This window comes from Carassius auratus, chromosome 23 (assembly GCF_003368295.1).
Source record: "Carassius auratus strain Wakin chromosome 23, ASM336829v1, whole genome shotgun sequence".
NCBI lineage: Eukaryota > Metazoa > Chordata > Actinopteri > Cypriniformes > Cyprinidae > Carassius > Carassius auratus.
Genome location: NC_039265.1, coordinates 13,839,471 through 13,859,547, shown reverse-complemented (window position 1 = coordinate 13,859,547; position 20,077 = coordinate 13,839,471). Strand labels below are relative to the sequence as shown.

At 35.5% G+C, this 20,077-nt stretch overlaps 2 protein-coding genes across 2 annotated transcripts in view; both read right to left on the bottom strand.

The window, feature by feature from the left end:
• Window positions 1-434: 434 nt before the first annotated feature.
• aldh8a1 (aldehyde dehydrogenase 8 family, member A1) lies at window positions 435-4,685 on the bottom strand. Its single transcript, XM_026199925.1, has 7 exons — window positions 4,380-4,685; window positions 3,584-3,731; window positions 2,997-3,152; window positions 2,762-2,911; window positions 2,132-2,388; window positions 1,449-1,610; window positions 435-1,255 (listed from the first exon to the last, which is right to left on the bottom strand). Exons 1-7 carry the CDS (start codon window positions 4,512-4,514, stop codon window positions 803-805), a joined length of 1,461 nt encoding a protein of 486 aa, XP_026055710.1. The 5' UTR covers window positions 4,515-4,685; the 3' UTR covers window positions 435-802.
• A 3,908-nt stretch (window positions 4,686-8,593) lies between these two features.
• Window positions 8,594-20,077, bottom strand: part of hbs1l (HBS1-like translational GTPase) — a 31,057-nt gene continuing 19,573 nt past the window's right edge. The window contains exons 7-18 of the mRNA XM_026199902.1: window positions 18,405-18,570; window positions 18,191-18,308; window positions 14,988-15,134; window positions 14,778-14,852; window positions 13,528-13,645; window positions 11,747-11,815; window positions 11,442-11,546; window positions 10,672-10,762; window positions 10,465-10,573; window positions 10,269-10,369; window positions 9,634-9,778; window positions 8,594-9,505 (exon numbers count right to left, since the gene is read on the bottom strand). Of these exons, the coding sequence (XP_026055687.1) occupies window positions 9,494-9,505; window positions 9,634-9,778; window positions 10,269-10,369; window positions 10,465-10,573; window positions 10,672-10,762; window positions 11,442-11,546; window positions 11,747-11,815; window positions 13,528-13,645; window positions 14,778-14,852; window positions 14,988-15,134; window positions 18,191-18,308; window positions 18,405-18,570 (1,256 nt within the window). The 3' untranslated portion in view covers window positions 8,594-9,493. The remainder of the gene's footprint in view (window positions 9,506-9,633; window positions 9,779-10,268; window positions 10,370-10,464; window positions 10,574-10,671; window positions 10,763-11,441; window positions 11,547-11,746; window positions 11,816-13,527; window positions 13,646-14,777; window positions 14,853-14,987; window positions 15,135-18,190; window positions 18,309-18,404; window positions 18,571-20,077) is intronic.

The window sequence follows — 20,077 nt, the reverse complement described above, 5'->3', positions numbered from 1 at the left end:
TTCAAATACTTGTGTGGCTTATGACTGACTTTGTAATCCAGGTTCATATATGCATTTTAAAAATTTTAAATTGCATTTAAAAAAGCACTGGCCAATTGTTTCTCTCAATCCTTTTGCCAAATAGCATTTCTATGAATCAACAAATGTACTTTAGACATCGTAATTTCAATTGTTAAATTAAAATCATTTTTAAACTTTTACATTTCTTGTAAATAAATTTTTAAACATGAATTAACTTTAGTTTAAAATGCCTATTTATGTCTATTCATTGTCATTTTGAAACCCATCAATCATTTATCCTTTCATCTTTGAATCAATATCATCATTTTTTCACTGTTTTTAAGTATCTCTCCAAGATATTAAATTCTGCAGTCAAAACTCACAGATTTGATCAAATTTGTCCAAAACCGAATTACTAAGCTGAGATCTGCCCCTCCATTTAACAGCTATATATTTTTTATATTAAAAATAAACTCATTTGCGTCTTTATTGCTTTTTTAGGAAAAACAAAGTTAATTAGATAAAAATAAGACAAAGCAGACCTGTAAAATAGAAAACTTCTAAGCAATAAAATTGAAGACTCATATGTCTTAAAATCAAATATTCTAAGAAAATATCAGTTTAAGACCACTGAGAAGATTCACCTACATTAAATCACCAAAATCAGTATGAAGCACTTAGATTTTCTCTTGGACTTTATTCCCAATCATATCAAGTCTGATTGCTTCTTCTATATAATTTGTATGCATATTTAAGATGACACATGAAGCACACAGTGACTCGTATACTGCTTCATTCTGTGTCAGTGTTTGATGGTGATGGACTTGACCTCAGTGAAGAAGTGGTACGAGTCTTTTCCCCCCTCTCGACCAATGCCCGAGTTTTTCATGCCACCGAAGGGGAGGTTTAGATCTCTGACCAGCCAGCAGTTGGTCCACACCAACCCAGCCTGCAGTTTCCTAGCAACCCTGTGCACGCGCCCCACATCTCGGGACCACACTGTGGCGGATAAACCGTAGCGGACACCGTTGGCCCGTGATATAACTTCCTCCTCCTCATCGAAGGGTGTCACACAGGTTACAGGACCAAAAATCTCTTCCTGCATCAATGCGGACGAGTCTTTCACTCCAGAGATGATAGTGGGCAACATGAAGTAGCCACCTGCATTTTGTTGTGGAAGGATAAGTTTGTCCACACCCTCCCCACAATGCACCTGGGCACCTTCTTCCAGCGCCAAAGAAACATAACCTTTAACCTGTAGGAGTTAGCAGGCAATTGAAATGTTTTACATGTCTATCTATTTGTAAACATAGTAATTTCCTTTCATACGAAGATAAAGACTGTATTTTTCATATACATCCACTTTCTAATCTCACACTGTCTGACAGTTAACACTGAAAACGCAGTTTGTTTTATCAAAAGAAACACATCTGTGATTATCATCAGACCTTCTGTAGATGCTCTTTGCTGATGAGCGCTCCATTGTCGTTGGAAAGGTCAGAGGGCGCTCCAGTTTTCCACCGACGAGCCGCCTCCACGAAACGAGCAAGGAATTCTGGGTAAACGCTGCGCTCAACAAAGATTCTGCTGGTGCACAGACAGATCTCTCCCTGAGAGAAGAGAAGAGAAAAAGATGCAAATAAGGTCTTAAGTAAATCTAGCAATTTTCACTGGGTTGTGTAAACTAATTATATACAGACACTGTAAATATTAGCACAGAGGTGATGTGTTTGTGTGTGTGAAGTGAAGGCCTAAGAGAGAGAAAAAGAGAAAGAAAGAGAAAGAGTGTGAGAGAACAATGTACAATGTTGTATTAACAATTGATGTGCTCTGAGCACCACAGTGTGGCAGAAAGCTGAACTACATGTTGTCTTCCCATTCAAAAGTAAGGTTTGAGACCATACAATATAATAACAATTTCATAGTTAAACCAACATGTTGTTAAATTCTGCTAATGGAGACAGGTTATCATCAGTGTTGTTACTGTGAACTAAAACTGAATCTTTTTTCCCTATAACAAAAAAAAAAACGGAAATAATTTTTTTTTCTAACTGAAATAAAAGTGAATTATTACAATTACTGAAGCAATACATTTCTGCAATCTGATTGGTTAAGCTCTGCATGAGCTAACCTGATTGGAGAAGCTGGATCGTACAGTAGTGCTGATGCACTGCTCCATGTCAGCATCAGCAAATATAATAGCCGGGTTTTTTCCGCCAAGCTCCAGGGAAAGCTTCTTACAGTACGGTGCACTGCGCTCTGTTATAAGTCTTGCTGTAGCTGTGCTCCCTGTAAATGAGATCAACGGCACATCAGGGTGGGACACCAGGGCATCCCCGGCTCGTGGGCCCGTACCAAAGACAATGTTGATCACTCCAGGTGGAAAGCCTAGAAAAAGGACACACAGATTATACAGAAACATGCACTCAGTTCGGAGGCAATGCAAGATGAAGATGAGTTTATTTCTTGATTAGAACAGATTTGGACAAATTTAGCGTTTTCTCACTTGCTCACCAATGGATTCACTGCAGTGAATGGGTGCCTTCAGTCCAAACAGATTTTCAGACTCTCATTCTGATGGCACCCATTCACTGCAAAGGATCTACTGATGAACAACCAAATTTATACGAATCTGTTCTGATAAAGAAACAAACTCATCAACATCTTGGGTGGCCTGAGAGTGAGTAAATTGAGCAAATTTTCATTTTTGGGTGAAATATTCCTTTTTAAAATCTGACATAGATAAACACAAATCTCTCACCAGCTTCCTCCAATAGTTGACACATCATCCAGGCAGTGACGGAGGTCATTTCACTGGGTTTCGCCACCACAGTATTGCCTGCAGCAACAGCCGGGGCAATCTTCCAGGTCAGGAGGTACAACGGCAGGTTCCATGGGCTTATGAGACCAGCTATAGGCAGAGAAATTTAACACACATGAAAATGATTAATGCACTAATGAGAATAATAGTATAGTATGTATAGACAGACACATACCCACTCCTACAGGACAGCGTACTGTGTAGTTGAGACAGCCCATGTGATCCATCTGACTGCAGTCATTAGTGTGATGCAGGACAGACGAAGCAAAAAAACGGAAGTTGTACGCTGATCGTGGAATGTCCACATTTCGGGCAAAAGTTATAGTCTTTCCTGGAAAAAAAAAAAATATTTGGAAATGAGTCCATTTAATGCTTTAAGAGACCTCTAAAACAAAATGAATGAAAGTGAATGAAAATGTTCAGTGAAAGAAAGACAGTAGCCTAATACTGACATATCTATCTATTTAGCTAGCTAGCTGTTAATTAAAAGTTTAAGCTAAAGCCAGATAGACAAGAGCTAGATGACAAAATAAAATAAAAGCTCTTAAAATAAAATAAATTCTATTAAAAAAAAACCTGATATGTGTGGCCATTCAGGTTTCTAGATGTTATATAAGCCACTGAAAAACCCCATATCTGTTGACCACAAGAAAAGTACATTGCTGACTCGCAGCATACCTTTGGTCTGTTGTGCACTTTGAACTTATTTAGTGTAATCTGTTTAGTGTGTCCTGTATTACAGTGCAGTTTCTAGAGTTTTACCCTGGTCTTTAGACTCAGCCTGGACAAACTCGTCCAGTTTAGCCTCTATCAGGTCAGCTAGTTTATTCAGTACTTTGGATCTCTCTGCTGGACTCTTTGCGGACCAATCAGGAAAGGCTTCTGTGGCTGCCCTCACTGCAGCATCCACCTATTAGCAGTAGGAAATGGGTTAACGTGAATTGGGTAGATCTTCCTTTCTACAGGCACTGGCCCATTTTAGGATATGATATTGTTATGTAATGCCATCATTTCAGTATCAAAACTCTTTATTAACTGCATAAAAATGGACTATAAAATATATTTTAAAAACTAAGTGAATCTATAATATAACATAGTGCAAAACAGTAATGGACTGTACATCCTACAGCTAAACTCTTTTCTGTTCCACTGACCCAGACAAGTTCATCTGGTGAGAGCTATAATAGTTACTAATTAAACACTGGACCTTGAGCGTCGCCCACCTGATTATGAGCGGTGCTTACTGTGAGAAGAATATGAGAGCAAAGGTACATCACCCTGACTCCGAATCATTACTCTTGCCTTCCTTGGAACTGGTGTCTTTAGCCAAATAATCTTGTGACAAGTTACATATTATTAAAGGTAAAACTTCAATTATTATTATTTTTTTTACATTACAAAACAATTGAAAATGTTTAACTAGTGAAATACACATTCAGACACATGGACAAGACAGTACATCTATAGCGACACAGAACAGAATTCACAATGCACAACCGACATCTTCAAATATTAGAAAGAAATTGAGAATAATAAGAAAGACCAAGAAAAATCGTACCTCCTCAGATCCACTGTCTGGAACTTTGCAATAAACCTCTCCAGTCGATGGGTTGAACGAGTCTATTAGCTTGGAACATGGTACAAACTTCCCACCAATATAGTTTTCCAGCACTAGGTATTTGTCTTTTGACATTGTAGAAAAATACGATTAAAAACCAGTTTTGCAGACAAAAGAAAAACCTGAAATGTTTGCGCACCAGTCAGCACACAGGTACAAATGAGCTTTCACCGGACTCTTTTGCAATCTGTTTACTCAAGTAAATGAGAGGTTGCAAAGTAAACTAAATGGCTCCTCCAGCAGATATGACACTCATTAATTCGAGTACTAGTTGGACATTAAAAGACTTTAAAGTGCTGGAGGTTTTGAGATGTTGTTTACATTTCTTTGAAAAGGAAATTGTTGTCTTGAGTTGGATATTAAACACCGCTATTGATGACTTTGCAATAAATTTACAATAAATTTGACTAAATAAATCAATGCAAAACTAAAATTATACAAGACTAATCCTCAACACATTTAAAGGGATTATTTAGAGACAAACGTGTTTATAATATACTAAAATGCTCATTTGGGCAACTGAAGTGGGTGCTTTTATCCTGTAGTGCGCACAGAAATAACACCCAATGCTGATAATTTATTTGAGGAACACGTTTTGAGGAAGCTTGTTCTGGAAGGAAATGAAAAGCAAAATATGTACAGGTGTGGAGGAGGCCGATAAATGTGTCTCAGTATTAAGAGGTTAGATTGGGACTGTTTGTGTTTCTGTGTTTCTGTGTGCAGAACTTCAGGCCTGAAACTAGAGGAGTAAAGTTTGATGTCAAACTTTAAAACTGGCTTGAGAAAGCCAGGCCATTAAGGTTGAAAACATTTTAATAGCCTTAAGTAGTTCTACAGTTTAAAGTTTTAATGTTTTGAAGGCAATGTAAGAGATAAACAGACAGACAGACAAACGTGAACTTACACGGCTATATTTGTGGGTTTGGAAATGTTTTGGCTGCTTAACCTTGTAAAGTTGAAATGTCGTTATATGTATTTTTTTCTTAATGCACTACAATATGCTGTGTCTAGCCTGTTGCTAGAATGTTTCTAGCAAGATTAACATGTTACTAGCATGGTTAAGTTACTATAATGATTCTAGCATTATTAGCATGTTACTAGCATGATTCTAGCATGATTAGCAAGGTACTAACGTGTTAGCATGGTTAGCAGCAAGTTAACAGCATTATTTATAGCATTATTAGCATGTTACTAACGGGTTGCTAGCATATTTCTAACACGATTGGCATGATTATAGCATGATTAGCATTTTGCTAGAATTATTCTAACATGATTAACGCCATATAAGCATGTTGTTAGCATGATGCTAGCATATTCCTAGCATGATTAGCACATAACTAGCATGGTGATAGCATTCTATTGGCATGATAGCAAGTTAGCAAAGGACGAGTTATGAATGAATGAAACGCCTTTGTCCATGTTCACTCAGTGTCGAATTGCTCATCTTTAAGAGCAAGATTTTGGTTCCTTAAAATATTTATATATTAAACTATCTCAAACTGAACTCTTTTGAGGACATGTGCAACACCGGTAATGCTACTGTATTGTGACTAGTAAATGATTCGACAACAATTTACTTTTGTCAGTAGACTAGTTTTTCAAAATACTGTATTTTTTCCAGTAACAAGCTACTTTTCCATAAAGTATTGGAGTAACACGACGAAATAGCTTCGCAGGAGGAAATTACACAAACGCCAGATTCGAGTGATTCTTTAAATGAACCGATTAACAAAAAAAAAGATGAAATCCCTGTACAAAACTCTCTGTGTGGATTTTCAGGTCTTTTTATAGCAACATATTAAGTTACATGCTGATATTCAATGTTATGTTTGACTTATGCAATTATTTGTATACAATAGTTATACAAATTATAATTCATAATAGTTTTTGTTGAAAAAACTATTTTCTCTGCAAGAAAAATTGCTTTGATGAAATTATATCATTAAAAATATAGCAATGACAAAAAATGTAGGTACAGAAATTTACTGACTTAAATTATGAGTAAATAGTTTGAAAATTAAGTGACTTATTTTAGGCTAATAGCAACCAGGTCTCCAACAGAAACTGCGGACATGTAATTAACATTTTAATCGAAGAGAGACAGGCCACACTTAAACCAAGATGGCTGGTGGATGTCTGCCATTTTCTTACTTTGCAGAAGATGGTACTGTTGGCAGAAATCCAATCACACTTAATTTCACACTCACTTCATCTGACTCAGGTTCTCAATGCAGCACTAGGCCTCAATTTCAATTTCATGATATAACTCTTCACTGAGAGACAGATGAAAGGGTCTCTTGAGAAAAATTTGTTAATTTGAAGTTTTGAGTGAGATATTACACCAATTCTGAACAGGGAACTTAGAACAAGCTTCCACAATATTGACAACAGGAGAGTGAATGCAAATAATGAATGTGTAAGAATCCGAATATGGAAAGACAAAAAAAAAAACCTTTGTATATACATCATGTCAATGAGAAGCTTAATTAAAATATTTTATCATTTTATATCACTTTAATGTTTCATGAAGCAGCATTAGAACATGAAAGTTTTATGGAGAAGAGCAGAGAGTGAGACTTTGCTCATTCAGAATCAAAAGACCCAGAGAAAAAGTGGGTGGATGTTGAGATTTCATTTCTCAAGAAAAGATATAAGCCACCATTCTAAGGAAAAACAACACCGATAATGAGAATTAACAAGAAAAGAAAAAAAAAACTCTTACTGTCAAAGTGCTATTGAATACAGTGATGCAGAAAATTAAAGGAAGGAAACGATCATTAGGCAACTATTTTGGATGATTTAAAACGAGGATCAAAGAGAACAATGAGCTGAAATTAGAGAAAGACAGCATTAAAAAGTTGCTATTTTCAAAAATGTTCTTTGTGGGTAATTCAGAAAACTCTTTGAAGCTTTCAAAGCAGAGCTAATGTCAGAATCTCTTGAGACTGTGATTACTGCACTTGTAATTGAGCTAACTCTGCAGCACAGAGCACATACATATAATAACCCAATGCTCAGTCGAGAAGTCATTTGTTACATTGCAGCAAGTCCAGTGCTATAAAACTAAAAGGTCAAATCCCCCAGTTTTTACTTTTGATTGTAATTATTCTTATTAAATACGATCTTTTGTGGTGGATAAGGTCCAAGCACCTTATTTATCTTCAATTTCAGTATATTTACTTTGTGCCTACCAGTGGAAACATACTACTAATTACTCAGCATATTTTTCTCTACAACCAAGAGGCAGAGACACATTGATTAAACCGAGCTTCACTGAATCAATGTGTCGTCATCTTCAAATCTTTATCTATTCTGAACAAGCTGCATTCATGAAATCATTTGATTATCAGGCCGTGAAGTGGAAAATTACAGCAGCACATTCTCACATAAGAAAACAACTTATTAGCTACATCTGTTAGCTTTTGAGCACATATAATGAGCATCTGTCGGAGTTAGCACTTTCTGGAATAAGTGGCAAATTACATGATTTGCATAACTCACATTATACTGCAATAGTAAAGTGAGTTCACAAAACATCAATGCACTGGGATTCATGTCATTCAGCATCAAGCCAAAAGGTGGTGAACGCCGAATCAAGAATTCATGAATATTATAAGGATGAAAACAATCATCTTGCAGGCAGGAAAAAAACATACATTCCTGTCCAGAGAATAATTGACACTTTTGTAAATGTTGAGCAGGGTCATAAAGTATAAAGCTAATTTCAACAGAATAAAAAATTTAAAATGATAATTGCAACTTTCTATCTCTGAGTTTATCTCTCATAGATTGTGGACAATGTTTCTCGTAATTCTAGGAAAAAAAATCTGAATTGTGAGATATACTGTATACTCAAAAATGTGAAATATAAACTGCTCATTTTTTCAATTCACTCACAATTCTGACGTTTTCTCTCAATTCTGAGTTTACATCTTCCAATTCTGTTTGCTCATTAGTTTTTTTCCACCATGGAATAAAAAATAAAAATAAAAGTTGACTGCAACTTTTTATCTCGCTTTCGATATTTAATTATTTGGCGGAAACAGGCTTCCATGATAAAATCAACAAACACTTTCCAAAATGGAAAAATAAAAGTAAGACTGAATAAATACTATGTATATATTTACGGGCCCAACAATACACACACACTCGGGTTTTCCACAGTGATCAATATATTTTTTATTTTTCTGATGTAGAAGATTTTCCCCAATTGAACAACTTCAGCTCCGATACACCCAAACAAAACATTCTTTAAATTAAAACCCCTTAATAATCAAGTCAATAACAGATGAGTAGGAGTCAAGTCCGTTAGGTCCTTAAAGTGATTACTGTTAGATTATAGACATGCGGATGAGTTTCTCCACAGAATATCCATTTGGCCACTGGTTCTCGATCCTTCGGTTTTCTCATTAACGATCAGGAAAAGACTGAGTAGCAGCATTGGAAGGGCAGGTTTCATTCACACTGTCCCGCTCGCTCACACGAGAAACTGACGGAGGAGATGAGAGCAGCCAGCTGTGTTGCTTAATCTATTTTCCCTTTCACAAATGTACACATCCTTAACTAATTTAACATTAACTAACCTTTAAAACCTTCCATTTGAACCAAAACTAAATCATGTGTCCATCATGTGCTGCCATCTTGTAGTCAAAAATGATGCACTTTACAATAATCTAAATAAAACGTTAAATAATAAAACATGAGTTCAGTTTATGATGCAATGAACGAATGGAAGCAAACCAAAGTAAATTACAGGTAAATGTTCTCTGAGTGTTTTAGGAGGGTTTAAGTTTAAATTTATGATAAATTATAACACAGATCAACTGTATACTGCAAGTTGAGGGGCGGGACAAACTGCAGTCTCTCTCAAACACACACACACACATATATTCACACTCATTCCAGGGCCTTTAATAAGGTGAAATGTGAACTGTAGCTAGATGTTGCCTTGCAGGCATCTGTGTGTATTCACTTTATGCTTGTGTTACTGTAGCTCTGAGGGGGAATTGCACTTCTTTATAGAGGTTTCTGGAGGATCCAGTTCCGACTGGTTCTTACTCTTTGATCTAGAACAGTATAAACATTAGCAGTATTAACAGGCAACACGTTCTCATGATGCAATATCAAAAAAAGCTGATTAATACAAAACAGGAATGTGTTTCGTGATTAAAGGTGGATGTGTACTGCCTTTTACCTCAGTGACAACCCCAGCAGCAATGGTGGAGCCCACATATCTCAGCATGAACCGCCCCAGTTCTTTATAGTCCTTATAGAGCTCCAGAGCCACAGGCCTGTGTGTCTGAATCTCCACCACAGCATTCTGTCCTTTACTCAAACACCTGCAAGACAGTCATACACCTTCAACCACAAACTGACAGATTCTTCAGCATTAATAAACAATTCCCCCAAAGATGATATCAGGAAGTTTTAATAGGGATCACAAACTTGGAAAATGGGGAAAAGATTTATCTTAGGTAGTTTTTATTTATTTTTATCCATACTAAAAAATTTTATAAATAATATTTAAGTGTTTATTAACTATGATTTAGCTTAGGGATAGAAATTTTGTGCTTTTGATATTTTATAGGGTTTTTAAAAACTTTTTTTCTGCTTCAGTTATTAATTTATTTAGTTATTTATTAATAATACTAGTTTTTCAAAGTTTTTGAATTCAATTGTTTTCATGTAATATTTACATTTGATTTTACCTCAGCTATATTTTATTACCAACATCTATTTTTAATAGTTTTATTTTGCATTAATAATAACTATATAATATAACTAACTATAATGTGCACAAATATGACTCCATATCATTCATTCGCTTACTTTGGTTTCTTCTTGAGAACTTCTCCACTGCTCTTGTGTAATACACTCACTAACTTCCTAATAGTGGCTGGTTCGCTTACAGTCTGATAATGTAACAGTACCTGACAATCAAACACACAAAACAAGTAAATGTTATAATAAATAAATAAATAATAAATACAGTAGAAGTCTAAACCGAGAGAAGGCATTTTCTTACGGGGAAGCCTTGCGTGACAGGAACTTCTATATTAAATAGGAGAATTCTTGCTCGGAATCTTGTACAGGCTCTGATGGGCTCTTTGGGATCACAGAATATACATCCAACACTAGAAAGAGAAGAGAGAGTGACGAGAAAACATCATACATGATTCCAGAATCAACAGTGTCCAGAATTTTTCACACTAGTGTTTCTTTGCACACTCACTTTATTTTGATAATGTCCATGCCAGTTACAGTTAGACTGACATGATCACCAGCAGCCGCCCAGTCTAAAGCTTCATCATGGAGAGTGATCCCTAGAGACAGACAGATGCATCAATTCAGAAACATTTATGAAATGATAATAATGGCCATAATTTGTGGCAATCAGGGCTAGGCTTACACTACCATTACACTACCATTCAAAAGTCTGAGGCTGGTAAAATCTTTTAAAGAAGTCTTCTATAATCACCTAGGCTTCATTAATTTTATTATATATATATATATATATATATATATATATATATATATTTATAATCATGGTTTTCTATTTTAATACCATTTAATATGTAATTTATTAATGTAATGGCAGTACTAAAAAAGTATTACAATTACTGACCCGTATATTTTCAATATATTCATGATGTATATGAAATTATTTTGCTGGCAAAACAAAATTCTGCAATATCATAACTACCACAATAATATTAATAATACATTTTCTGGTTTCATTACACTAGTTTTGCAATCTCTTCTTGTCTCAGTAGGACAGACATAAAAGTCAGTAATAGAAGAGTTAATAGTTTGAATATTATTGTGAATCAACTGATAACTTATGCAATGCTTTGTCAAAAATATAAAAATAAATGTTTTAGTGTTTTAGTCTTAATTTTTCATATTTATATGTTGCATTACAACACCAGAAGAGGGCACTGTTGCATGTCCTCTTAAAGCATTGCCAGTCTCTCCAAGCTGATAAAGCTGCTGTGCATTTACCTTTAACTGTGCAGGTCTCATTAGGAGGCATGGCCAGAACTTTATCGCCTGTCTGAATGAAGCCAGCCTCGATCTTCCCCGTCACACAAAACCCAGAGCCCTGATCTGAAAACAGGGAGGCTGTTTAGGTGATCATAAAGGAAAAAGTATTTTCTTAACTGGCTATAAAGAAAGTAAAAGTATTGGGTTGTTTCTCTTTTAGATTTTTTAAATATGGGGTTGTTTCTCTTTTAGACAGAATCCACCTTGATATGTGCGTGATTAGATTTGGTACACTTTGCTTTCACGGTGGTTTCAATGCTGACCTTTGAAGACATCTGAGACACAAAGCCTGAAGGGCTTCTCCACTGACCTCTGGGGTGGTTTAAACGCATCTGCAGATAGACAGTGAGAAAGAGATGAGGAAAGATGCAGTAGTCTGAAGGTTTTCTGTTTGCCTCATCAGGTTTTGATGAGTCAAACTAAAACTGCTGAGGATTCTCACAAGTCAGCCGACAATCAATTCACGGCATCATGACACAAGAACTTCTGTGAAAATCATCACAGCAGAGGATTCTACTCTTACACACACCTCTGTTAATGAACACAGAAGCGCTCATTCAAACATTTAAATGTGGCACATTAGCAAGGAGGATTTATTTTTTGCAACTTAAGGGGGTCATATGATGTAGCTAAAATAACTTTATTTGGTGTATTTGGTGTAATGAAATGTGTTTATATGTGATTTAGGATTAAAAAATAATCTCCACATAATGTACATTATTCTCCTCTATGCCCCGTCTTTCTGAAACGCGACGATTTTTACAAAGCTCATCATTTTGAAAAACAAGGTGTGCTGATTAGCCTGCTATCCAGTGCGCTGTGATTGGCCGAATTCCTCAAGCGTGTGATGGAAATGTTATGCCCCTTAACAAACTGTGATGCCGTTTCCTAGCACAACCAGACAAAAACATTCATTTTTTTATTTAACCATTACAAACGAGGCATTTGTTGCATCCAGTATGGATTATAATGACTCACACTGTCTTTTTTGCAATGCATTGCATATTGCACTGCGTAAAAATAAAACCATATCTGCAACTGATCGGAAATACAACAAACAAAAAGCACTACTCTACACTGCTTAAAACTTGCGTTTGAATCATCAGTGGCAAATTATTTAAATATGTAAACATACTTACAGGCTGTGAGTCAGAACAGCCGGCAGATCAGGAAACAGTCCTTCATAAAATACATTGCTAACATCTGAACATATGGGTTGAACTGTTCTGGAACAGTGTTGTAAATACAACTTAACGGCCTTCCAAAGAGCCACGGCGGGCTCGAGTGAGCGGCGGTGGCCGGGACTCCATAGAGCAAAGTTGATGCATTTTCTCAGTGACCAGCATGGATCAGCTCTAGGCATGTTTAATAACGAAACACAGCTATTCCACAACATGGTGGCAACGGCAACAGCGAGAATAAAAGTTGCACCTTCTTTCTCTGTGTGAACATTTGGGTGGCGTTATACAAATCTTCCCACATCGTGACATAGATATGTGGGGGCATGTTAGAACAAGACATTTTTGGAGGGCATGGACGAGTCTTAACTTTTATAAAAAATATCTCTTTGGATTTGAGACTTTAGTCTTTGCAACTTTACAGATCTTCTTTATGCATCAAAAGCTTGTTACACTCCAAAGAGAAAGGAAAAACTGAAATCGCATCATGTGACCCCTTTAGAAAAAAAAAAACCTTTGGTAATTTATTTGCATAAGAATTGGAGGGAAAACACACTAATGCATAAATAACCCTTTCAGATGTCTAAATTTGGTCAATTTAGTCACAGTCGCACATTCTGCAGACCATTTGACCATTATCTACTCTCCCTCATTCTGCACAAAAGAAAGGATTTTCCCACCTGAAAACAGAAAAATATCTCAAGATGTCAAAGTTCCTCTTTTGCAAATTGCTCTTTTTTTAAATAATAAAATAACATTATATTGTATTTTTTGTTACATTATATTTATGTGCATGACATTTTTTCCTTGAATGCAAACCAAAAGACACACAAGATATGAGAATAGACACACACACACACACACACCTATCTGTTCCAGTAGGCATGGTCCAGTGTACCAGGCTGTAAGATCTGCAACTTTACTCTTAGTAGTCAGATTCTCTCCTGAAAGGCCGCTGGTAGGGATGTAAAACACATCAGAATCCTGCAAAGATAAGCATGTTTGTAAGGCATGGCACAGATAATTTCCTTAGTGGAATGTGCTGTTGATGGATCAAATCAACAGGCTGAAAGGAACCATGAAATGTTGCTGTACATTTCCAAACCATTTACCACCCACGTTTTTATTGGCCAACGGATATATACAGTTATACTTTGTGCTGGTACATCATAGATGACATATCCAACATTATAAATACAGGTAACTGCTAAAACACATAATGAAGATCTAGAAGATGAAACAAAGATATATTTATATAATCTAAAATACTAGAGAATGCCAACAAATAACAGATAGAGTATGCACATTAGTCTCCATTGCTGTGACAGTAGAGCTACGTTTACATTAAAAAAAATTACGAATTTCTTATGTTGGTAAAAATTAACACATCGCACTCATAATATTTTAGAAACTAGACCTACTAGAAACATGTTGAGCAAAGGTGAAACTAGTAAAAAGCTGATTTCAATAATTTCATTATTACAGTGTAAGAATGTTCTTCTATTCTTGTGTCATAATATGTACGGTTTTGAACAAAATAGAAAATTGTCATTTATAACTTGTCCTTATTTGACACCATTCAAACAAAAATATTCTGTATTTGGCAAAATATCCAAACTATCTTACTTGTACAAGACTTTGTAAGCTTTTTAAGTCATTCATAATTCAAATGATTTATGCAAAAAGGAAAAAATTTTCCCCTACACCACAGCCTCATCTGTGCAATTTCCACACAAGCTATATCGTATCAACTTCATGAAAACAGCACACTAAACATTTTGCAAAACATATTCAAGTCATAAGGGGTCAATCAATGGAGATAACAGCATTTGCAACACAGAAGTAAGAAAAACCAGGCAGAAAAGACTGACAAGTATCAGCCTGTAAGCACATATGATAGATTCAATCAGAAACATGTGAAACATATTTTTTAAATGCAGTTTCTGGATGTGTCATCAATCAGATAAAGCTTTACTTTATCCAAAAGCACTAACAGACAAATGTTTGCAGACACACTCATAAATGACAGTAACAATTTTGTTGGAAAATTACTAGGGGAAAACATGTAGATGGGGGGAAATATATAAACATCCTCCATGCACAAAGACTAAGTTACCTTAAAACCAGCCTGCTTTAGAAAGTGACCGAGCTTCGAGATGATTTCCTGGAACCTCTCCTGCTGCCAGTTCACCTGCAGACACACACACAATGTGATGAGCAGGAGTGGTGGGAGAGGGATTGAAGCAGAGTTCTCAGACATAAATACAATTATGATTGACACTGCTGTGGGTTACTGTACGCTGTTGTGGTCACTCTGGTTACCCACCTGGTCCATCTTGTTGACAGCAACAGCAAGCTGTGTGACTCCGAGGGATCGAACCAGCAGCCCGTGCTCACGGGTCTGCCCCCCCGCCTCGAACCCGGCCTCAAACTCCCCACGACTGGCATCTACGACTAACACAGCCACATCAGCCTGCAAAACACACAAACACACAACCTCAGACACTAATGACACCTGCCAAGAAGCCCAAACACTGAAGTTGCTCACAAAAAAAGTATTGTGATGTGTAATATTTGGGTGTATTTACATTATATATATATATATATATATATATATATATATATATATATATATATATATATATATGTACACACACACACATATAATACTACACACATATAATATTATATATATAAAAGTGTATTTATAATAATGTATCCAATATTTATAATGTAAAAAAATACATATATATATATATATGTATACATATATATATATATACATATATATATACATACATATATATATATATATATATATATATATATATATATACATATATATATATATACATATATATATACATACATATATATATATATATACATATATATATACATACATATATATATATATATATTAGGGCTGGGCGATATGGAGCAAAAAATATATCTCGATATATTTTGCTATATCTCGATATACGATATATATCTCGATATCTTTACAGGAAAAATAACCCACAAAAAACTACTTCAAAAACAAATATGGCAAATATTACATGTTAAGGGGCCTATGAAACATTTTATTTTTTTCTTCACCATATGTTTTATTGTTACCTAATTCTGTGTTTTAGCATGTGCAATTATTTAAATGCATAAAAACAACTTAATTAGTTAAAAACAATTCTTAAAATAGCCTTATGTGAAATGTTTTTTTCCCTTCAGAAATTCTGTGTATTTACATTTTTCTGATTATCAAATGAAGGCATAAAACATTCATTTAATTTATCTTTTAATTATTAAACTTTATTTTTTGGTAAACAAAGGGGATTTACTATTAAAAATAAAACATGGGAGAAATGTTGTGTGATTATTCCTTATAAAATTATGTTCGTTTCATTTTAATAGTAGTAGTAGTGGGCTATCTACATTCTGCTGTACAATAGTAATAGATTTCTGTCAAATACTTTTATTTTGACGGGTTTACCTTCACAGTTCTGTGTATGTGATACCACAGTCTATGATGTGATATGAGCTAGTCTTACTCAAATCAAACGGTCATATGCTCATGAAGTGACTCTCAGTGCAGTTCTGGAGATGTTCCTCATGTGTTTACGTCTTTATTTAGAGAGAGGAAAGACGATGAAATCAGCGCGAGCGTTATGCGAGCTTCCGTGTTTAATGAATGAAGACGCGCTTCTGCTCCATTCGTTGACACAGACACGCAGAACATGCAGGATTCATATTTAAATAGACTTTTCCGGGTTAATATTTGCAGATATTAGTCCATTTCGCGATTTGATGTAAGTGCATGACCGACATTTGATTAATTAATTTAAAATTTGACCAATTCCGTGACATTCCGCGTTAAACTGTAAATTCCATTTTTATGACTGGATTCCGTGATTCCGTCCGCGTTTCATTGGGCCCTACAGTAGACATCTGCCTGCCTTTCGCCATATAATGGAGCCAGTTGTCTTTTTTTTTTTTTTTTTTTTTTTTTGACTAGTTCTCTACACGCGAGGAGAGAGGGGACAAAAGCAAGGAGGCGGGGGGCGAGCGAGCGGGGGCGAGCACAGCACAGGGAAGGCAAACAAGCAAAGTGGCGGAATCAGAATATAAACAATATATCGATATATACGATATGTCAAAATCCATATCGTGGTTAAAAAATATCTCGATATATTTTAAATATCGAGATATCGCCCACCCCTAATATATATATATATATATATATATATATATATATATATATATATATATATATATATATATATATATATATACACACACACACACACACACACACACACACACACTCGCAAACATGCATAGACGTATATGATATGTACAGATTTTTTAATTACATTTTATATGTATCTGATTCTCAGATCAGTATTGCTTTGTCATGTCAATTTCAGCTTCCGAAATCATACAGTAAAAGTCTAGACCCAATACACACCCACCCTCAATATAGACACACACACACACCCATTGCCCCCAAAAACCCTTTCTCAGCAGACTGACAGGAGGAAATGAGTAAATCCGGCACGAACAAGGTGACTAATTTCATTCAATGCATTTGTAGGTATCAGCCAAATCCAAACACACACACACTCATATACAGACTACTAGTGGTGGTGGCACCCAAATCCACAAAGAACAAGTTTCATTGAGACTTTGCTTTGCACAAGAAATTATGCACAGACATCAGTTGTCCTCTCGTAAACTCGTGCACACAAAAAGGGTGTAGGCAAATGAAGAACAGGACTTCATTAAAAGATTAGTTCAACCAAAAAATAAAAAATAGGTCATTTACTCACTTCACTGTCACTCTGAATCTGGAAGTCTTTCTTAAGTGGAAAAATTCTGAATAAAATTGCCCATGCAATTGTCATGAACCGGGACTGAAGTTTCCAAATAAAACAATATTAAAAAGTAGCATAAAAGTGGTTCATATGATTTGTGCACGAATTTCTAAGTCCTCTTAAGTCATGCAATAATTGTGTGAGAAACAGACCATAATTACATCACTACACAAAGGTAATTTTCCCCTGTAGTGAGTTGTTAACCACTGTGGCCAGACCATTGAGCCAGTAAACTGAACTTTGAACCAGTCCGATGTGATTCATTCAGATCATTTTTTACCCATATGAACTGCTTCATTAGAGATCCAATTCAACAAAATGATTCATTCATTCATTCATGAATCAAACAATGTTACTGCACTTCTCTCAAGAGCACGCCAATCAGTTATAGTAGGGCAGATGTCAAAGTTTTCAGTGTACCATGTTTTTAGTTGGAAATTTCAGTGTAATTCATACACAAAAGGTATTATATGGTTTTATTAGACTGGGAATATAGTGCACAAGTTGGATGGGCCAATTTTACAGTGCCTCTTTATCCTTTTCGAAAGTTTTACTTGTTTGCCGTTTATTGCAAATTCCTGAAAAACGTATTCAGTGTTGTGGGGAAGATTTAAAACAACATGTTGTGAGAAAGTGTGTCGGGGTTGACTAGGGAAAGTACCTGTGCAGCCCCTGTAATCATATTCGGAATGAAATCTTTGTGTCCCGGTGCGTCCATCAGAGTTATAACCTTCGAGTCGGTCTCAAACTTTGTCATGCCCACATCCATAGTCACTCCTCTATGAAACAGAAAAGATGATAAACAAATACATTTTGGTTCAGGTCACTTTTACCAAACTGGTAATGACAGCTGAATGAGTTTATATTTAAAGTACCTGTCTCTCTCCTCTCCTGTCTCGTCCAGTACCCACGCATAAGCGAATGAGGCCTTGCCAGCTTTCTTGGCCTCCTGCTCATATTTATGCATGGTTCTCTTATTAACGTTCCCCAGTAGATATAACAGATGACCCATGAGAGTGCTCTTACCAGCATCTACATGACCTACAAACACACAAAAAAGTTCAAGGTTCACATTTACTGCAAATATATATATTTATATTTTTTATCTAACATAGAGACCAGGGGTTAAAGCAAAAAAAAAATCCTGAGCATGAACTTTTTTCCGGGGTCGGGGCAGCACATGTAAAGCATGCAATGACAACTTTAACACTTGAAAGGATACTATGACAAAGTTATTGCTTTCTTTATTCAAACTGATTTTCTTTTTTATAAATATATGTGTGACCTGCAGAATTAAAGCTGCATCATACACTTGGAAAATTATGAGCTATATCATTGCTTATCGACACAAGAGGTGTGACAATACATTTGGCTAATGAGATGAGACAAAGTTCAGATACTTGGTTCACTAGAATGTGACAATGTTTTAATACTGTTTTTAAGAAGTATTCAATAAAATGTTCATCTTTTTGTTAAAAAAAGTAAAACAATGCAGTTGTATTTAGAAATATTTTAACTAATCTAGGGCTGTAACTAATGCTTATTTTGGTAATCAATTATTCTACTGATTATTTTGACAACAGAGTTTTTTTTTGTAACACAAACAGACCTAAGTATGACCATTTATATATAAACTAACAATGAGGCAATAATAATTGGCTCAAATAAAACATAAAAACCAAGAAATTACAAGATTGTATTGAACAACACTGTTAAAATACATAATGTAATATGCCTATATATAAGATGAACATAACTTAAATATATTATGTATTAAAACAAATACCTGCAGAGGGCACCAACAGGCCTGGTGCCGTTTCACTTTACAGCTTGATTAAACCATGTTTAAATCCATTAAATGTTAATATTTGGCCAAGTGCAGAAACATTTATTTTGAAATCGCGATGTACAATACAATGGCATATTTAGACATAGGTTAATGTATCTCCTGTGTTGCCAAAGGTTTATAAATGATTTACGTTATAAATCTAGTGAGATAATGCACACGGTTTTTCCAGATTACGTTAAGCAATTAAAAATGTTCTGGCAATCGTATCATTCTTATGGAGAAGGCATGATTACTCTGAGCTGTTTACAAAGCTCCGCTGCTTTATAATTAGCTTTACTATGTAGATATGCACTAGATGGATATATTTGACCATTTCGTCTCACAGCTTTTTGTCGCGCTTCTCCATTCATTCTGCAACTGAATATTATTATGCGGATTCTGACTGGTTAGTACTGTCAGTTTGGTTGAGAGTGAAAGCTGCACGTCTCATACCATTGGTAGGCGAACGCATGGACTCAAAAGAGATATCAATCAACAAGATTTTTTTTTATGTAGCATTAAACGCTGCACGCTGGAAATCCGGCACAGTGCCGGAGAAATCTAAGCCCTGAGATACATTAAGCATTCCAAATACTTTAGGGGATGAGTTTATGGTAATTGGTTTAATCAAAAGAATGAAACTAATTCAAATGCAACACCAAAATATTAAGTGGATGATAATGTGGCAGAATGAATAGTAAGAGAGCGAGAATATCATGC

Coding starts and splice junctions, on each gene's coding strand:
- aldh8a1 (XM_026199925.1), bottom strand. CDS start 4,514: ATGTCAAAAGACAAATACCTAGTGCTGGAAAACTATATTGGTGGGAAG. Junction 2,389..2,761: donor TCAACTATTGGAGGAAGCTG/GTGAGAGATTTG, acceptor TCCTTTTTCTAG/GCTTTCCACCTGGAGTGATC. Junction 1,611..2,131: donor GATCCAGCTTCTCCAATCAG/GTTAGCTCATGC, acceptor CTCTTCTCTCAG/GGAGAGATCTGTCTGTGCAC.